The following is a 16,918-nucleotide window of genomic DNA, read 5'->3' as shown; positions in this document are numbered from 1 at the left end:
GAATGGCCAATGGCACCATCACAGTCATTTCCACCATAAGTGAGGGGAATGACCCAAATTGTGCTTTCAGGCTGCTGACCATTTTGTGCAGAAGGAAGGCAGGGGGAAGGGTGTCTGGAAGGGCTGAAGGGCAGGAGCTGTCCTCTACGAAATCAGCAATATTACATGACTGTAAAAATGATTAACAACAAAAGCTTGAGAAGCAATAAATCTCAGAAGCCTGAAATGATAATTACCTTACTGCAAGCCAAATGCAGTGCAGTGTTTTTGCACTTATCTTGCAAGGTCAGATCAGCTTTAGCACTGCTAACCAACACCTCTGAAAGAAATAAAATATTACCATTATGTAAAATGGGATCCAGCTGTGAATAGCCACTTTAGTTACATTATATGCACTTTTTTCAAATCATCTAGAGACAAATATCATGTCAGCAAAAGCTAGGCAGGAACCAATCAATCTCTTTTTTAAAAATTCCTCATCACCTTATACTCTATCCTTCAAGTCACTGACAAATAAAAATGGTCCCTGCTTCAGCTGAACTTCTTCAACAGCAAATAGATTGACTATTACTTGATGATGATTCTTTTTATACAATAATGTTAATCAGAGTGAATAGTTACTGTTGCTTTGAATCTAATTTGTTGGTTGATACAGAAAATTTCTGAAACCCTTTAAGATTCTATCTGTACAATCCCCATTATGATTCTAATGCAACTTTTTAAAAAGCGACAAGATTATAGATTAATAGTTATGAAATTAGGATATATACAGTTTTCTTTTTACCAACTGTATTTGTCTGTCCATTTTCTGCAGCCATCATTAGAGGGGTCTTTCCTGAAGAGTCTACAGCATTTACTTGTGCATTATGGCTGAGCAAAAGTTGTAAGCACTCTACATGGTCTGTAAAGGCGGCTGCGTGAAGAGGTGTTCTAGAAGGAGGGAAAAAACAGAGGAAACCGATTGGAAAAACACAAAAAAACACGGAGCATAACAAGCATACGAAACAAAATGTGACAGCGTGGAACATTTCACTTCATTGTCACTTCACTTTTGCTGCTGTAGCTCATAAATTTACTGGATTAAGGTTCAGAGAATATATAAGGCATGCAACAACAGATCCCCAGTTACTGGTTACTAAACACAGATTTGATAGGAAGTTTAGACTGACAAACTATCAGATAATTTTAGCCAGCAGCTATCTTTAGCTATCTTGTTTCAGTAGCTAAAGTCTTGTTACTATGGTTGCTGTTTTTCCACATCAGAAAAAATACCATATAGGACAAGACATTATTGATATACCTTTACTGAAATTCATATTGACAGCTAATTATAGTGCCTCAATTGTATATTAAAAACAGGAAATACAACAAAATGAAAATTAAAAATATGTATCATTCATATACTACTTTTAATCTTACCTTGATTTCGCATCTGTTGAATTGACAATACTAGAACCCAGTGTATCAATCAGCATTTCTGCAGCACCCTCATTATCATTTATCCTATCAAAAATTGAAAAGCAATTAGTTCAAAACAGCCAAATTTTATTATAAGATGTAATTAAATCTAATAGGAGTTTTGCAGATATTACTTACACAGCACAATGCAAAGGGCTAAAAGAATTTCCTTCCATCTTCTGGAAAGCTTCCTGCTCCAAAAGTAGTTCTACACAACTGTCATGACCTAAAGAAGTTTTGAATGTCAGACTAAAAGTAATATAAATACATTTTGATTACATGGCAATACCACCATAGTCTTCCTTCTTATCTTCTGTAACTTACTGAAAAACCACTGTATATTGTGATACCTTCCTAATAATCAGAGAACTTGTTTTGCATACTCATTTATGGAGTGCATGATAATGTCACAGCTGTTGCAATAGTCATGAGTTGAAACTAAGAAGATGTAAGGGGAGAAGGTTAATGGGACTGACCCTATGTTAATTTAAATACTGAATGTGGTGCATTGTTCCATGTTTGTTAATTGTATCTTGACTCCAGTATCTATTTACCTCTTCCTGTGGAAGAGATTACTATCACAGACCAACTGCTTGGCAACAAGTGACTTTCTACAGATCCATCCTCGTGTGTTACTGTTAAGTGATCACATGTTACAGTGATCAGCTGTAAACTTTCTAACTTCTTTTGTAAGCTCCAATCACCACAGTAGAGCCAGCATACAAGGCACTGCATCAGCCAAGAATCCAGATGTTAATATTTTGTAAGAAGAACAATACATACAGAGAGATCCTCTTTGCCTCGTAATGGCAAAATAAAATCATAGAGTTGGAAGAAACCACATGGGCCATCCAGTTTGATGATCCTGGATAACCTATGTGATTCCTTAGCAATTAAAAATCTGAGCAAAGCAACTGAGTTTGGAAATGCAAGGTGCTTAAGTGAATCAGGTGAGATTCTAAATCACCCCACTCCCCATCCCCACAGGCATTCCTCAAAAACTACCGCTTTACTCACCATTGTAACAGGCCCAGTGCAATGATGTGTACCCGTGATTGTCTGCCAAAGCAGGTACTGCATCCCCAGATGCTATGGACTGTAAGAGTGCTCCTAGTACCCCAATATGGCCACATGCAGCTGACAGGTGTATAGGTGTCCGTCCTCTGCAATCTTGTAGTATGGACTTTGCACTATGCTGAAGCAATGCTTCTACACACTCCTCGTGGCCAGTAACTGCCTAGAAAATGCAACATATGGAGCATAAAATGTACAGGAGTGATATGCATATATCATGATGAAATCAAAATGCCAATGTCTTCAATTAAGTATGTAATCCTTCAAATGCTACATCAGTCTGGCTCATTTGTTTAAGAAAGTAAAGTTCTCAAAAAAATAAGCAGGCATGTATAAGGACAGGTTGCTCACCTGTAACCATGTTTCTTCGAGTGTACTCTGTGAATTCACACTAATGGAGAGGCTGCGCCTGCGCAGGTCCCAACGGAAACTCTTCCCAAGCTGAAGTTCAAATTTTGGCGGTAGCCACGCCCCTCCGTCCCCGGAGGGCATATAAGGCAGCCCTCGGCGTCTCCTCCCCAGTTCCTACGCCGCTAAGGCAACGAGAAAGGAAGAGGGTTTGCCAGAGGGGAAGGAAGGGCGGGCTTGTGTGAATTCACAGAGTACACTCGAAGAAACATGGTTACAGGTGAGCAACCTGTCCTTTTTCTTCGTGTACTCTGTGAATGCACACTAATGGAGACTAGCAAGCTTAGGTCTTGGAGGCGGGCTAAGCAAACCCTGACAACGAGAAAACTGTCCAAACATATGTTTATTAACATCAGAACATGGTCCGAGGACCCAAAAAAGTATTGCATCAACACACGCCAGACACCGAGAGCAGCCCGGTAAGGCATGATATAACCCTTTAAGAGCACATGTGCAAGTAGGAACATCATTTCCCAAAGGGGGGAAAGGCATTTGTAAATAAGGCACAAATTGTCAAAAGAGCAGTGCAAACATGTAACGGACAGGAGAAACAACAAAAAAGGGTTGCATGAGAATAAACACCCGCAGAGAAGTCATAAATGCATAAAGTTAAGACAAGCATGAAGATAAAACTGCCCTAGCAAAGGCTGAATCCTTCAGAGTTCTTTGGTCTACCCTATAGTGGGACACAAATGTAAGGGGGTTGGACCAGATCGCTGCCCTGCAGATGGAGTCCAGGGGAATGCCCCTTAGGAAGGCAGTTGACGTGGAGAGGCCTCTCGTCGAACGCGGGCGAACCGACGGAGGGGGTGGGCGTTTGGCCAGTTCATAGGCCAGTTCAATGGCCTGAGCAATCCAATGGGACAGTCTTTGTGAAGAGATAGGATTCCCCAGCTTATCTGGAGCATGGGCCACGAAAAGTTTAGGGGTCTTTCGAATGTCCTTAGTACGGTCCCGGTAGAAGAGAAGTGCTCTACGCACATCAAGGAGGTGCAGTCTCCGCTCAAGGGGAGACGAGGGGTCTGGAAAGAAGGCAGGAAGGACAATGTCCTGGTTAAGGTGAAAGGCCGAGACCACCTTGGGAAGGAAGGTGATGTCCGGACGGAGAACGGCGCGGTCGTGATGAAAACGGAGGTAAGGTTCATCAACTCGAAGGGCGGTCAGCTCCGAAGGCCTGCGCGCTGAAGTTATGGCCACCAGGAAGGCAACTTTCCAAGACAGGAGACGAAGGTCAGTCGAAGCCAATGGTTCGAAAGGAGAAGCAGTGAGCTGGGAAAGGACGAGCTCGAGGCTCCAACCCGGAGTAGGAGGCTGAGACGGCGGGCAGATGTTATTATAGCCTTTTAAGAAGGTTTTGACAAGGTGATCGGAGAACAGCGATGGTCTACCATGTTGTTGAAAACACCAGGATAGAGCGGCCAGGTAAGATTTCATAGAGGCAAGAGAAAGTTTTTGATCTGCCAGAGACATAAGGAAGTCCAGCACAATCGGTATCGAGGTTGGGAAAACAGTAATTTTTCGAGAGCGAAGAAAGGAACGAAAGCGAGAAATTTTATAAGTGTAGGCCTTGGTTGTAGCCGGCTTGTGAGCTGCGCGGAGGACCTCCTGTAGGTTCTGCGGGAGGGAAGTCAGGCGAGAATCCTCCAAGCAGTGAGATGTAGAGAGGAGAGATCCGGGTGCAGGATCTGGCCGTTCTCCCTGGACAAGAGATGAGGTAGAAGGGGCAGAGTGAAGAAGGTCGCTTTGGAGAGGCGAAGAAGAGCCGGGAACCAAGATTGACGGGGCCAGGCTGGAGCTATCAGGATCGCCGACATCGGTACCGACCGGAGTTTCTGTAGGACCCTCGGTATGAGAGGAAAGGGCGGAAAGAGATAGATCGGTTCCGCCGACCAGTCCAGAAGGAAGGCGTCTCCCAGGCAGCCTGGAGAGGAGGATGGGGGAAGTCTCGCCCCGTACCGAGGCAGTTGAGCGTTCTGAGGAGAGGCGAAAAGGTCTAGAGTGGGAAAGCCCCATTTGAGAAAAAGAGAAAGAAGAGTCTCGGGGTCGAGCATCCACTCGTGGGAGGAAGTCGTCATCCTGCTGAGGGCGTCTGCCAAGTTGTTCTGGGTCCCGGGAAGGTGAATCGCCGAGATTTGAATGTTGCGGGCTATGCACCAATACCACAGCTGGGAGGAGAGAAGCATCAGCTTCCTTGAGCCCGTGCCGCCCTGTTTGTTGATGTAGAAGACTGCTACTGTGTTGTCTGATTGGATGAGGACAGATCTTTGGGAGATCAGGCGGGAGAAGGCTTTCAGAGCCTTGAAGATGGCAAGGAGTTCGAGAAAGTTTATGTGATTGGCCTTCTCGGAGGGAGACCAGAGGCCTCGAACAGTGAGACCTTTCATGTGGGCTCCCCAGCCGAAATTGGAAGAGTCTGTGGTTATGGTGGTGGAGGGGGGAACCGGGTGGAACGGGAGACCCCTGCAGACGTTGGAGAGGGATTTCCACCAGAGAAGCGACCGACGAACGTGGGGCGGGACCGAGAGGAACCTCGAATTGGGGTGGCGAAACGGCTTGAAAACGTCTATGAACCACCTCTGCAGAGTCCGGAGATGGAGCCTGGCCAACGGGGTCGTGAGGACTGTGGAGGCCATGTGGCCGAGGAGAACCTGGATGGACCGAGCCCGAACCCTCCGGTGGGTCTCGCAAAAGGTGATCTGTTGTCGAAGGGCCAGAAACCTGTCTAGCGGAAGAGAGACAGTCTGAGCGATTGAGTCGAACAGAGCGCCGATGAAGCGGATTTTGTTCGACGGGGTGAGGTGAGATTTTTCGTGGTTTAGCTGGAGACCGAGAGATTTTAGAAGAGAGAGGGTGTAGTCGACGTGACGTCGGAGGAGGGCAGGGTCGGATTCGACCAGAAGCCAGTCGTCTAGATAAGGGAAGACTGTGATTCCCTGGAGCCGGAGGTGGGCCGCCACGACAGCGACGACTTTGGTAAAGACCCTTGGGGCCGTAACGAGGCCAAAGGGTAAAACGGTGAACTGGTAGGTCTGGTCGAGAACTTTGAAAGAGAGGAAGCGCCTGTGGTTCTCCCGAATCGCCACGTGGAAATAGGCGTCTCGAAGGTCTATAGATACGAAGTAGTCTCCGCGCTGCAGCATCGGGAGGATGGAGGCAATGGAGACCATCCTGAACTTGGTTGGACGTATGAAGGCATTGAGCATGCGTAAGTCCAAAATTGGGCGGAGGCCCCCACCCCTCTTCGGGACCGTAAAGTACCTGGAGAAGTAGCCTTGAGGGTCCTGTACCGATGGAGAAGGCCGAATAGCCCCTTTGGCGAGAAGGGCGTCGACCTCTGCGAGAATTTCTTGAGAAGGGTTGGAGAGAAGGACCTGACCCGTGGGCGGGAGTTCCTCGAACTCTAAGGCATAGCCTTCTTGGACAATTTTGAGAACCCAGGCATCTGAAGTAATAGATTTCCACCGGTGAAAGAAGGGAGCCAGGCGATCTAGAAAGAGACCAGGAGGTTGATTCGGAGAAGAGGAGAGGAGCTGAGGAATGAGAGCTGCATCGGTACCGTAAAAAGAGTCTTTGGAAAAAGAGATGGCGTCAGGAACGCCGGAGAGGTTGACCAGCGGTGGGGGTGGCCCGGCCGCGCTGTCTTTGTGGTTGGGCAGCCCGACGGGGCTGTTGACGGTTGTTGTTGTTCGATACCGAGGGACGCCTGAAGGATTGATGGCGGTAAGAAGGAGGCGGGAAGCGTCGAAAGCGTTGAGGAAACCACTTGGTGCGGTGAGCTTGGGGTTGATCACCGCATTTAGTGGCCAGCACTTTAAAGTCATGGTTGGTTTTGAGCTTGTCGTCGGTGCCAGAGTTAAAGAGGCCCATGGCGTCGAAGGGGAGGTCCTCGATGACCTGCCTCGAGGAGGAAGACAAACCAGACGACCTCAGCCAGGCGTGGCGACGAATGGCGATGGCGTGGGCAATCATCTTGCCGGCCGTGTCTCCCGTATGCTTAGCCATCTGGATTTGATGATGTGCTAATGAATCGGCCTCTTGCTGGAGGGTGGACATAACCGACCGGTCTTCATCGGACAACTTCGAGAAGAAGGGTTGAGCTTTTTCCCAAAGGATCTGCTGGTAGGCCCCCATACAGGCCCCATAGTTCGCCATCCTACAAAGCAGAAGGGCTCCGGAGTAGAGCTTCCTACCGACCGCGTCGAACCTCTTGCCTTCCCTGTCTGCAGGGGTGGTGGATTCACGACCGGAGGACTGAGAGGCTTTAACAACCATGGAATTTGGGTCGGGATGGTGCTTAAGCCACTCTAAAGTATCGTCGTCCGTACGATACCAGGACTCGATTCTCTTCGAGGTAGGAGGGATCGAGGAAGGAGTCTTCCACGAAGACTGGATGACATCTAGGAGATAAGGCAAAAACGGCAGGAGTGTGGCCGGAGGGGCCTGGGCTTGGACCCGTTTGAAGACCGGGTCAGTTACTGCCTTGGAAGTCTGTTTGATTTCTAGACCCAGGGCATCCGCCATTCTAACCATTTGTTCGGAGAAGGCCCGAATGTTGTCGGTAGGCGAAGGAGGGTCCACCTCATAGGCGTCATGAGGAGGAGAGAGATCAAGGCCCAAGGATACCACCGAGGCCGAGAGAGCGGAATCAGGGCGATCTATATCAATCTCATCGTCCCCAGCCCCTTGAGGGGACTGAGGGGGAGATGACAACACAGTCTCTGGGGGCGGCAAAACCTCAAGAGCAGGAGCCATCTGCGGCCGAGTTTCTTTGGAGGCCGAGGCCTGGGCCGCTCGAGCCAGGCGAGTGGTTTGTCTACCCCGTTCCGGTGTCGAGGTCGGGGGAAAAAGCTGTTGACGGGACGAGCGCTGAGAAATAGCAGGTCGAGGAGATGGCACCCTGACCACTGTCTGAGTGGAGTGGTGGGGTGAGTCCTGCAATTCGCCATCCGAAAGTTGTTGAGGAGAAGGTTGGCGAGGTCGCTGAGCTGGAGCGATCGGAGAGGATCTTCTAGAAGAAGTCGCCGAAGAAAGGACGCCCATCTTGGAGGAAGCGGAAGAGGAAGAGCGTTGGGTTGCCCTCTTCTTAGCGAGTGGTTGCTTAGATGGAACCCTCAGGGATTTACCTGGTGTGGGAGGGACCATTGCTGAGTCGGATTGGGACCGACGAGCTTCCTCGTGAGCTCTTTTAAAGGCGATCTTCATCGCAGAAGACGACGGAGGAGCCCCGAGATGGGAACGAGCCGAGGACACGGAGGCCACCGAGCTCGATGTCGAGGAAGGGCCGACTCGACCAGAACGTGTCGACACCGTAGCCGTGGTGAGAGTGCACGGTGGTTTGGCGGTCTTAGACGACCTGGAGGCTCTGGACGCCCTAGACGAGGCCGAGGGAGCTTTAGCTGTTGAAGCCGACATCGATGCCGGATTAAGCGGCGGCTTCGTGCCCGAAGTCGACGGAGCGGGTTCAGGGGCAAGCGATTTTTCGTAGAGCGCCGCTCTAAGCCTCGCGGCTCTATTTTTTCTAGCCTGGGCCGTTAGGGCCAGGCAAAAACGGCAGGTACCGACGACATGTGCCTCCCCGAGGCAGTAAAGGCACTTGGCGTGGCCGTCGGAATCAGGAATTTTAGCGGCACACTGAGTGCAGCGCTTGAAGCGAGTCGTAGACATGAGAATCCGAAGTGAACCTTGCGGCGGAAAAAAAGGAACTGGGGAGGAGACGCCGAGGGCTGCCTTATATGCCCTCCGGGGACGGAGGGGCGTGGCTACCGCCAAAATTTGAACTTCAGCTTGGGAAGAGTTTCCGTTGGGACCTGCGCAGGCGCAGCCTCTCCATTAGTGTGCATTCACAGAGTACACGAAGAAAAAAAAATATCTAGGAACAGAGGTAGGGGTTTGTTTAGATGTATGATGGTGGATAGAAAAAGAACCACAACTGTACACAGTGTATGTATACCATCTAAAAAACCCAATGATTTTTGTATCATACTGTTAAAAATATACTGAAAGCTCTAAAACACATAATACAAATCACCGAAATAAATACAAACATATAGTGAACTTTGTTAGCTGTTCTTAATTTTTAAAAAAAATCACAGCTGATTTGTCCTACTGATTTCAGCAGAAGCTAACTTCAACTAACATTAAGCCTATTGTTTCTGTAGTATTATTTGGAGCTTCAATGCCACCTATTGAAGAAAAATGTAGAGTTGGAAGACACATATTTATCTCTCTTACCCCTCTATGTAATGCTGTTCGTCCCCATTTATCTTTGGCATCTACATTTGCTCCTTTGTTAAGCAGTGAATAGACACAATCTGTGTGCCCATTGAGAACCGACAACATCAAAGGAGTCCTAGAAGACATGGACATTAAATCAGAATGCATATAACATACCTAGAAGAGATTGAGATTAAACCAGAGCACATCAATAATCGCACAATCCTATCCACACGGCAGGTTAGGCTGCTGTGAATAGCAAGGTGGCCTTGTCAAAACACCCAAAGGTTTGACTGACCTATCCTTAACAGATAGAAGTGACTTTCAAGTGAAGAAAGCAGAATAAAAAGCAATAAAATAAATCCACCATATAATTATAGCATACTATAGACTACATGACATGGTAAGATCTCGATTATTTTTAACTGAAATGTTTGCTCTCTTAAGTTTGATCTAGACCAGGCCTGAACAACCTGTGGCCCTCCGGATGTTTGGGACTCCAAATCTCAGAAGCCCTAGCCAGCTTGTCCAATAAACGAATCCTGGGAACTGAAGTCCAAAATACATGGAGGGTCACAGGTTATGCAGGCCTAATTTAGACTTTTTCTCATTGGTATTCTACCAGTGCTAGAAGAAGGGAAAAATACAACATTTCACCCAGAATCCCCAGTACTGCTGTTTGGGAGGACTTAGAAAAATGTAACTGGTGCAGATAAATGAGTGAATAACACTACTTTCCCCCCTTTCTTCCAGTTATAAAGTTATTCTGAATCTCAGTTCTGCCACTAAAAAGAAGGAACTCTTTAATTCACAGATGGATATGTCTGGAAAGAAAAAGAAAAAAGAAAACAGGAGAATGTGGGTTTGCTGAAGGATTTGAATTAAACTAAATGCATGCACCTAAAGTATTTTTATTATTTGGCAAGATCCACAATCACTTCTTCAAAATGCACAGTAGATCAACCTCCTTCTATCCCATTAATTTTTGCTCATTTGAAAAGACAAAATGAAATAAAGACAAAACTTTTTGAACTTACTGTCCATTTCCATCCTGAATATCTACAGCATTCTGTGGTTCTGTATTTCCTATCAACAACCGTAAGCATTCTGAATGTCCATTCGTAGCTGGAAAATATTACCAACAAATAAAAGACTGAAATTATCACAATCATTGGTTAAGAACAGTATAAAGGTGTTAATATCTTAAATGATATGCAAATAACATTTGCTCCTTGTTCTAGCACCAGTAAAATATTTCAGACCCGAGTATCTTTGAGGAGGAAGCCCTGCACCCACACTTTTACGATGCCCTTTTTAGCATTTCAAGTTAGTCTACTTCATTTTCAAGTCCATTGCTGTAACCAAGGAAAAGCCAGGACGTGAAAAAAAGGACAAAAGGGTAGGTTGGGTAAATTTACAGATTACAACTGTAAGAAAAACTTTTTAAAATGGGCAATTTTCTAGCTAATTTAGCAAAAGGTAATATCATGCTAGGATAGAGAACAGGATCGCTCTTCTGTTGCTTGATGTATATCCTATAGTGAGCAATGGTGGTAGATATTTGGGACCAACCAGCAGTTTTTCTATAAACCTCAAAGTAGAATTCACAAAGTTAAGATAGTCACATTGCCATCATCAGCATAGAGTAATGTATCTCTATCCTGAAAGATAATCAGAGCCAACAACATTGTTTCCAGCACCGGCCTAGAAAAACAGTGTAGATATTGACACACCATGTCTCTGATAAGCATAATGAACACTCTAGGAGACTAGCAGAATCCATGTAGAACACAAGTGTCCACTGAACATCCAAACATGAGAGGGATACATGTACAGAGGAAATAACCCTAATTGAGCCATGGTGGTGAAGTGTGTTAAAGCACTGAGCTGCTGAACTTGCAGACCGAAAGGTCCCAGGTTCAAATCCTGGGAGCGGAGTGAGCGCCCGCTGTTGCTCCAGCTTCTGCCAACCTAGCAGTTCGAAAACATGCCAATGTGAGTAGATCAATAGGTACTGCTCCGGGGGGAAGGTAATGGCGCTCCATGCAGTCATGCCGGCCACATGACCTTGGAGGTGTCTACAGACAACGCCAGCTCTTCGGCTTAGAAATGGAGATGCGCACCAACCTCCAGAGTCGGACACGACTAGACTTAACGTCAGGGGAAACCTTTACCTTTACCTTACAGGCAAATAAGCAAATGAACTCTCAAGAGGGAATAAATATCTAGACAATATGGAATACAAGCTAAGGAGGGTTTTGAATGCATGGCACAATTCTCACTTCCTGCATAAACGATTTCAACCAAAAAATGCAATGTCAAGGGTTAGTCATCTTGGTTGTATGTCACAAAAGCTTCAAATTACTTTTTGTAAGCAATGCCAATACTACTAAGACAGAGACCATGAAGGGGGTTGTAGAGATGCATGTTAAAGAATCACTTTAAGAAAAGTTAACCAATAGAACAGTAAACAGTGAGATCCTGGCAGAAGCAAGGCAGACTCATAATGGAAAGTACCAAGTTCTTTAATTGCAGAAAGAAGCATGAAGCAGTGGATACTGAACAAGACAATGCAAGAAACTAGCATGTATTTGAAAACTTCCATCCAACAGAATGAAATTTTAAAGATTTAAGGGTGATCTATATCTTTGGAAAGGGAGGCAAATCCTCCAAGCCATGAGAAACAGCATGCATAGATCTGAATGGTGAGCTTTCTATATGGGTTCTTACAGATTAGGATTAAAGCGGAACAATGGCTTCAAACTACAGGAAAGGAGATTCCACCTGAACATCAGGAAGAACTTCCTCATTGTGAGAGCTGTTCGGCAGTGGAACTCTCTCCCCCGGACTGTGGTTGAGGCTCCTTCTTTGGAGGCTTTTAAGCAGAGGCTGGATGGCCACCTGTTGGGGGTGTTTGAATGCGATTTCCTACTTCTTGGCAGAGGGTTGGACTGGATGGCCCATGAGATCTCTTCCAACTCTACTATTCTATGATTCTATGCAGAGATGTGTGTGTAGAGAATTAGTTGTATCTGAGCTTGTCCACTCCACCCCAGGAGTGCCTCAGTAAGATCCAACAATCGAAGAACAAACTAATGTGAACAAACTATATTACAATGAGCCACACATCATTAATACATAGGTTCCTAAAATCTATTAACACCCTGCCCCCAATGAAGTATCCAATGTCCCTGCACAAATATGTGGGAGAAATAACTTTGTGACAACTATTGGATTCTCAGTTTCAGTGGGAAATAAGTAAGTTCTGCAGAACTGGAGCTGTATTATTATGCTGTATTAACTACTTGCCCATGAAATAATGACTCCCCAACTGGGACAAAAGAGCAAAATGTTGTTAACTCCCAGTGACCCACACACTTTTCTGGAAAAATTTAATATGGTAAAAATTCCCCATAGGTGGAGACATCACACAAAGCTAAATGTCAGTATTACTATGACTGGTCCATGAGGTCACGAAGAGTCGGAGACGACTAAACGACTGAGCAGCAGCAGCATGGTGGTGCATTCCTGCTCGCCTCTGCAAAGAACATCTGACGGGCAATGTATGGCTTCTTGAAATAACATCTTCAGAAACAGAACTAGTTGTGGAAACCAGGATAACAAGAGTATGAAGAAGAGAGGATGCTGCTGTAGTGCTTCAGATCAGAGCTATATCACAGGAGGAATCAAATGAGCTGAGTCAATCTCTCTCTTTTGAGCCTCAGTGGGCTGCTCTGCCCTGCCACTCTTCTTTTTCTTTGAAATTTACTAATCCAGAGTATACTGTGAGTGCTCCTTTGGTGCAGATTTCGCCTTTCAGATTGACAGTGATTTAGTCATATGGTTGACTGAGTGATTTGTCCTGTCGAGACTTAAGGGGGGGGGGCAGACCTGATGCTCCACCAGCATTGGTCCCATCTCTATTGCCATACAAAGAAATTATATGGTCAGTGTAGACTTATTAATGCACTTCAGCTGCATTGAACTGTGTATTTTTGGGTCTACACTGATTATATACTGCAGTTTCAAACTGAATTATGATTAGGTAGGTGGAACTCTTGACAGAACTGGGGCATGTTCCTCCTATTCTAAATATATAATTCATAGAACCAAATAATAGAGTTGGAAGAGATAATGAGGGGCATCCAATCAAACCCCCTGCCATGCAAGAAAAGCACAATCAAAACACCCCCTGACAGATGGCCTCCAAAGGAGCTTCCACCACACTTCAAGGCAAAGCATTCCACTGCTGAACATCTTTTACGGTTAGGAAGTTATCCTTAATGTTTAGGAATCTCATTTCCTGTAACTTGAACCAATTGATCTGAGTCCTAATCTCCAGGGCAGCAGTAAAAAAGCCTGCTCCTTCTTCCTTATGACATATTTTCAAATAGTTATACGTGGTTATCATGTCTCCTCTCATACCCAGCTCTTTAAGCCGCTCCTCATAGGGCCTGGTTTCCAGACCTTTGATCATTTTAGTCACCCTTCCCTGTACACGTTCCAGCTTTTGAATATCTCTCATGAATTGTGGTGCCCAGAATTGGACACAATATTCCAGGTGAGGTCTGATCAAAGCAGAATAGAGGGACACAATGATTTCATTTGATCTAGACATTATTCTTCTTTTAAAGCAGCCCAAAATCCCATTGGCCTTTTTATCTGCTGCATTACCTAGTTGGCTCATGTTCAACTTGTTTACTAAGACTCCAAGATCTCTTTCACATGAACTGTTGTCGAGCCAAATGTCACCCATCCTGTATCTGCCTAAGTGTAGTATCCTACATTTCTTCTTCTTGAAATTCATTTTATTAGTTTTAGCCCATCTCCTTTCAAATTCTGATTCTGTCGTCTGGAGTATTAGCTATCCCTCCCAATTTGTTGTCAACTGCAAACTTAATAAGCACACCCTGAGTCTAAACCTTCATCCAAGTCATTAATAAAGATGTTGAACAGCACTGGACCAAGGACAAAACCCTGCAGCACCCCACTAGTCACTTCTTTTCAGGATGAAGAGGAACCATTGGTGAGCACCCTTTGAGTTCTGACTGCTCAACCAATTAAAAATCCATCTAACAGCAGTATTGTCTTGCCCACACTTGTGTGACCATGGAAAAACTACAACCACCAGTGCATACCGTCAACCTCTCCCCTGCAGGGGGAGAACTCAAGAGGGTGTAGAAGAAACAACAAAGGCTTTCACAGAAGTCCAAAAATAAATTCAACAAAAAGAGAAAGGCTCCCATCTCAGAGGGGAATGGACAAATCAAGGTAAACAGGGTTGTCTGATGGTGCAAATATTTCCTGTGATGTTGTTTATCTGGCAGATTTTTTAAAAAGGGGAGAATAACCTGATATTTTTCTAATTTACAAGAATATTCAATTACAAGTAATTCACAGTAAATATACAGAAGAATATTTGAAACTTTTTCCATAGTAAAAATAAAACATAAAGAGAAATAAAAATAAAATTTAAGAGAAGCTTTCATGCAACCAATTAAACAAGTTTTACAATCTAAAAACCATAACTCAAAAGGAAAAAAGGAGACAAAAGAAAGGAAAAAGCATGCTTCAGCCTAAATTCTTAAGAGAAAATCTGCCACTCTTAAAGTGACCAGCAAAAAGAGAAATTTGAGAAGAGAAAAAGCTCCCTGTAGTTGGCATTTGAACAGAGCTAATGGAAGAGACCCACCTCCCATCTCCCTCTCCTCTTCCTATAAATTTGATATTAAAAGTACAGTAGAGTCTCACTAATCCAAGCCTCGCTTATCCAAGCCTCTGGATAATCCAAGCCATTTTTGTAGTCAATGTTTTCAATATATCGTAATATTTTGGTGCTAAATTCGTAAATACAGTAATTACAACATAACATGATTGCGTATTGAACTACTTTTTCTGTCAAATTTATTGTATAACATAAGTTTTGGTGCTTAATTTGTAAAATCATAACCTAATTTGATGTTTAATAGACTTTTCCTTAATCCCTCCTTATCATCCAAGTTATTCGCTTATCCAAGCTTCTGCCGGCCCGTTTAGCTTGGATAAGTGAGACTCTACTGTATTAACAAAGCTTACCTGCAGCATGTATTGGTGTTCTCTTTACAATGTAGTCTTTCACCAAGATAGACGCTCCCTGATTGATGAGTACATCCACACATTCAACATGTCCTTTAAAAGCTGCAAGATCTAATGGTGTTCTTCCATTATTGTTCCGGACATCCAGGTCTAACAAAGATTGTACTAACACTTCCAGAGCTTGATGGTGTCCGTGGTAAGCCTAAAATTTTTCAAAACTTTAGCTAGTGATAATGATAGATAGATAGATAGATAGATAGATAGATCTGTCTTGAAACTAAAATGTACATCTTATCAACTTACAACATGTAGTTCATGTATTAACAAGTATAAATAACAGTTGAACTGTATGTTAAATTTAAAACTACCGTATGTTAAATTGACCTCCAAAATGTGAATTAATTAGAATAGGCCAGTAATCAAAATTTGGAGAAAATAATACTTACAGCTAAGTGCAATGGACTAATTGGTGCCCTATTGTCTGAATCATTCAGCATGTCAGTTCCTGATGTTTCCATTAACTAAAGAAAAATACACATACAGTTGATAACACAATTTTTTTACATTTAACATATACACTTCTGCATTGTAGGATTCTATAATACATTCAATACCAGTTAAAAGTACTAAGGTGTGGGTTTCAAGCACAAAATATTGACTAAAGAGCTGGCTGAAAAAACTTCAGTTTTGTCTGACATGTCAACTAATTTACTTTTTAAACACTCAGCAAAAGAACAGGTTGCTAACCTGCAATACTGGTTGTTCCGAGTAGTCCTCTATGAATTCAAATATGTGCTTATGCACCTGCACAGAGCAAACTAGAACCTTGTGGAGTTCAGCATAGCATTTTCAGTGGGCCATTAACCACACAATGCATGTGTCTAGACAAAATTTACACCAATCCCCTCAGTTTCTGGCCTGTTGTACTACAGACGAGGAGGTAAACAGGAAAAGGTATCTATCCTTGGAGATCATGTGAGATGACTGCTAGAAAAACCACAATTACAGGTAAGTAACTTGTTCTTTTTGTGATCCCTGTGACTAACACACAAGAGCAGATTAACAAGGAGGAAAGAGAGGATATCACTTGAAAACTGGATAAAATCACTCTGCCAAAACTGGCGTCTTGATGAATATTACGGTTTAATATCTCATAGAAAGATGAGATTTCAAATAAGCACCCACACTTGTTGGTTGTTTGAGACCAGCAACTTCTCTGCAGAAGTTAGTGCCATGGTTTCCTCAAAAGCAAAGGTCTTAAACAAAACATATGAGTTCAAAGCACCTGCTTACTAAAGTGTCAACAATGCTTGCACTTGTCCACTATATGGGTTTTCTCCAAGCAAAATGAGACATCATATTTGATTGTCAAAGATCAGGATATTTCCCCTATAGCTGATAACACTTCCAAGTGCTCCTTGGAGGACATAAGCCCCAGGTTTCACGGGAAAATTCCTCAACTAAGAAAGATTGAAGGAAGCGACATATGGTGAAAGACAAAAGAAAGAAATGCTATTGAACAGAGTAACTCATTCAAAAGGGAAATCCACTGCTATCCACCAAAAGGAACAGAAAGAATTAGCAGAAACTGCCCAAACATGTTAACTAAGCGGGAAAGTTCCCAACAAAAATGCTACACTTGGTCAAGAAAACTGTGGGAGCAAAAGGCTACCAAAAAAGGGGACAAGAA

General features: G+C 44.2%; 1 protein-coding gene across 3 annotated transcripts in view; it reads right to left on the bottom strand.

The window, feature by feature from the left end:
* Positions 1-16,918, bottom strand: part of ankrd28 (ankyrin repeat domain 28) — a 109,910-nt gene that overhangs the window by 4,924 nt on the left and 88,068 nt on the right. For 2 of the 3 annotated variants that reach the window (XM_008112741.3, XM_008112742.3), the window contains exons 17-25: positions 15,675-15,749; positions 15,229-15,430; positions 10,191-10,278; positions 9,172-9,289; positions 2,476-2,695; positions 1,597-1,684; positions 1,420-1,503; positions 785-930; positions 237-319 (exon numbers count right to left, since the gene is read on the bottom strand). In XM_008112741.3, the coding sequence (XP_008110948.2) occupies positions 237-319; positions 785-930; positions 1,420-1,503; positions 1,597-1,684; positions 2,476-2,695; positions 9,172-9,289; positions 10,191-10,278; positions 15,229-15,430; positions 15,675-15,749 (1,104 nt within the window). Of the gene's footprint in view, positions 1-236; positions 320-784; positions 931-1,419; positions 1,504-1,596; positions 1,685-2,475; positions 2,696-9,171; positions 9,290-10,186; positions 10,279-15,228; positions 15,431-15,674; positions 15,750-16,918 lie in introns of those variants that run through there. The other variant, XM_062957500.1, reaches the window with a different exon arrangement.

Source organism: Anolis carolinensis, chromosome 6 (genome assembly GCF_035594765.1).
Source record: "Anolis carolinensis isolate JA03-04 chromosome 6, rAnoCar3.1.pri, whole genome shotgun sequence".
Taxonomy (NCBI): domain Eukaryota; kingdom Metazoa; phylum Chordata; class Lepidosauria; order Squamata; family Dactyloidae; genus Anolis; species Anolis carolinensis.
Note: the sequence above shows the minus strand (reverse complement) of the source record. Positions and strands in the feature narration are given on the sequence as shown.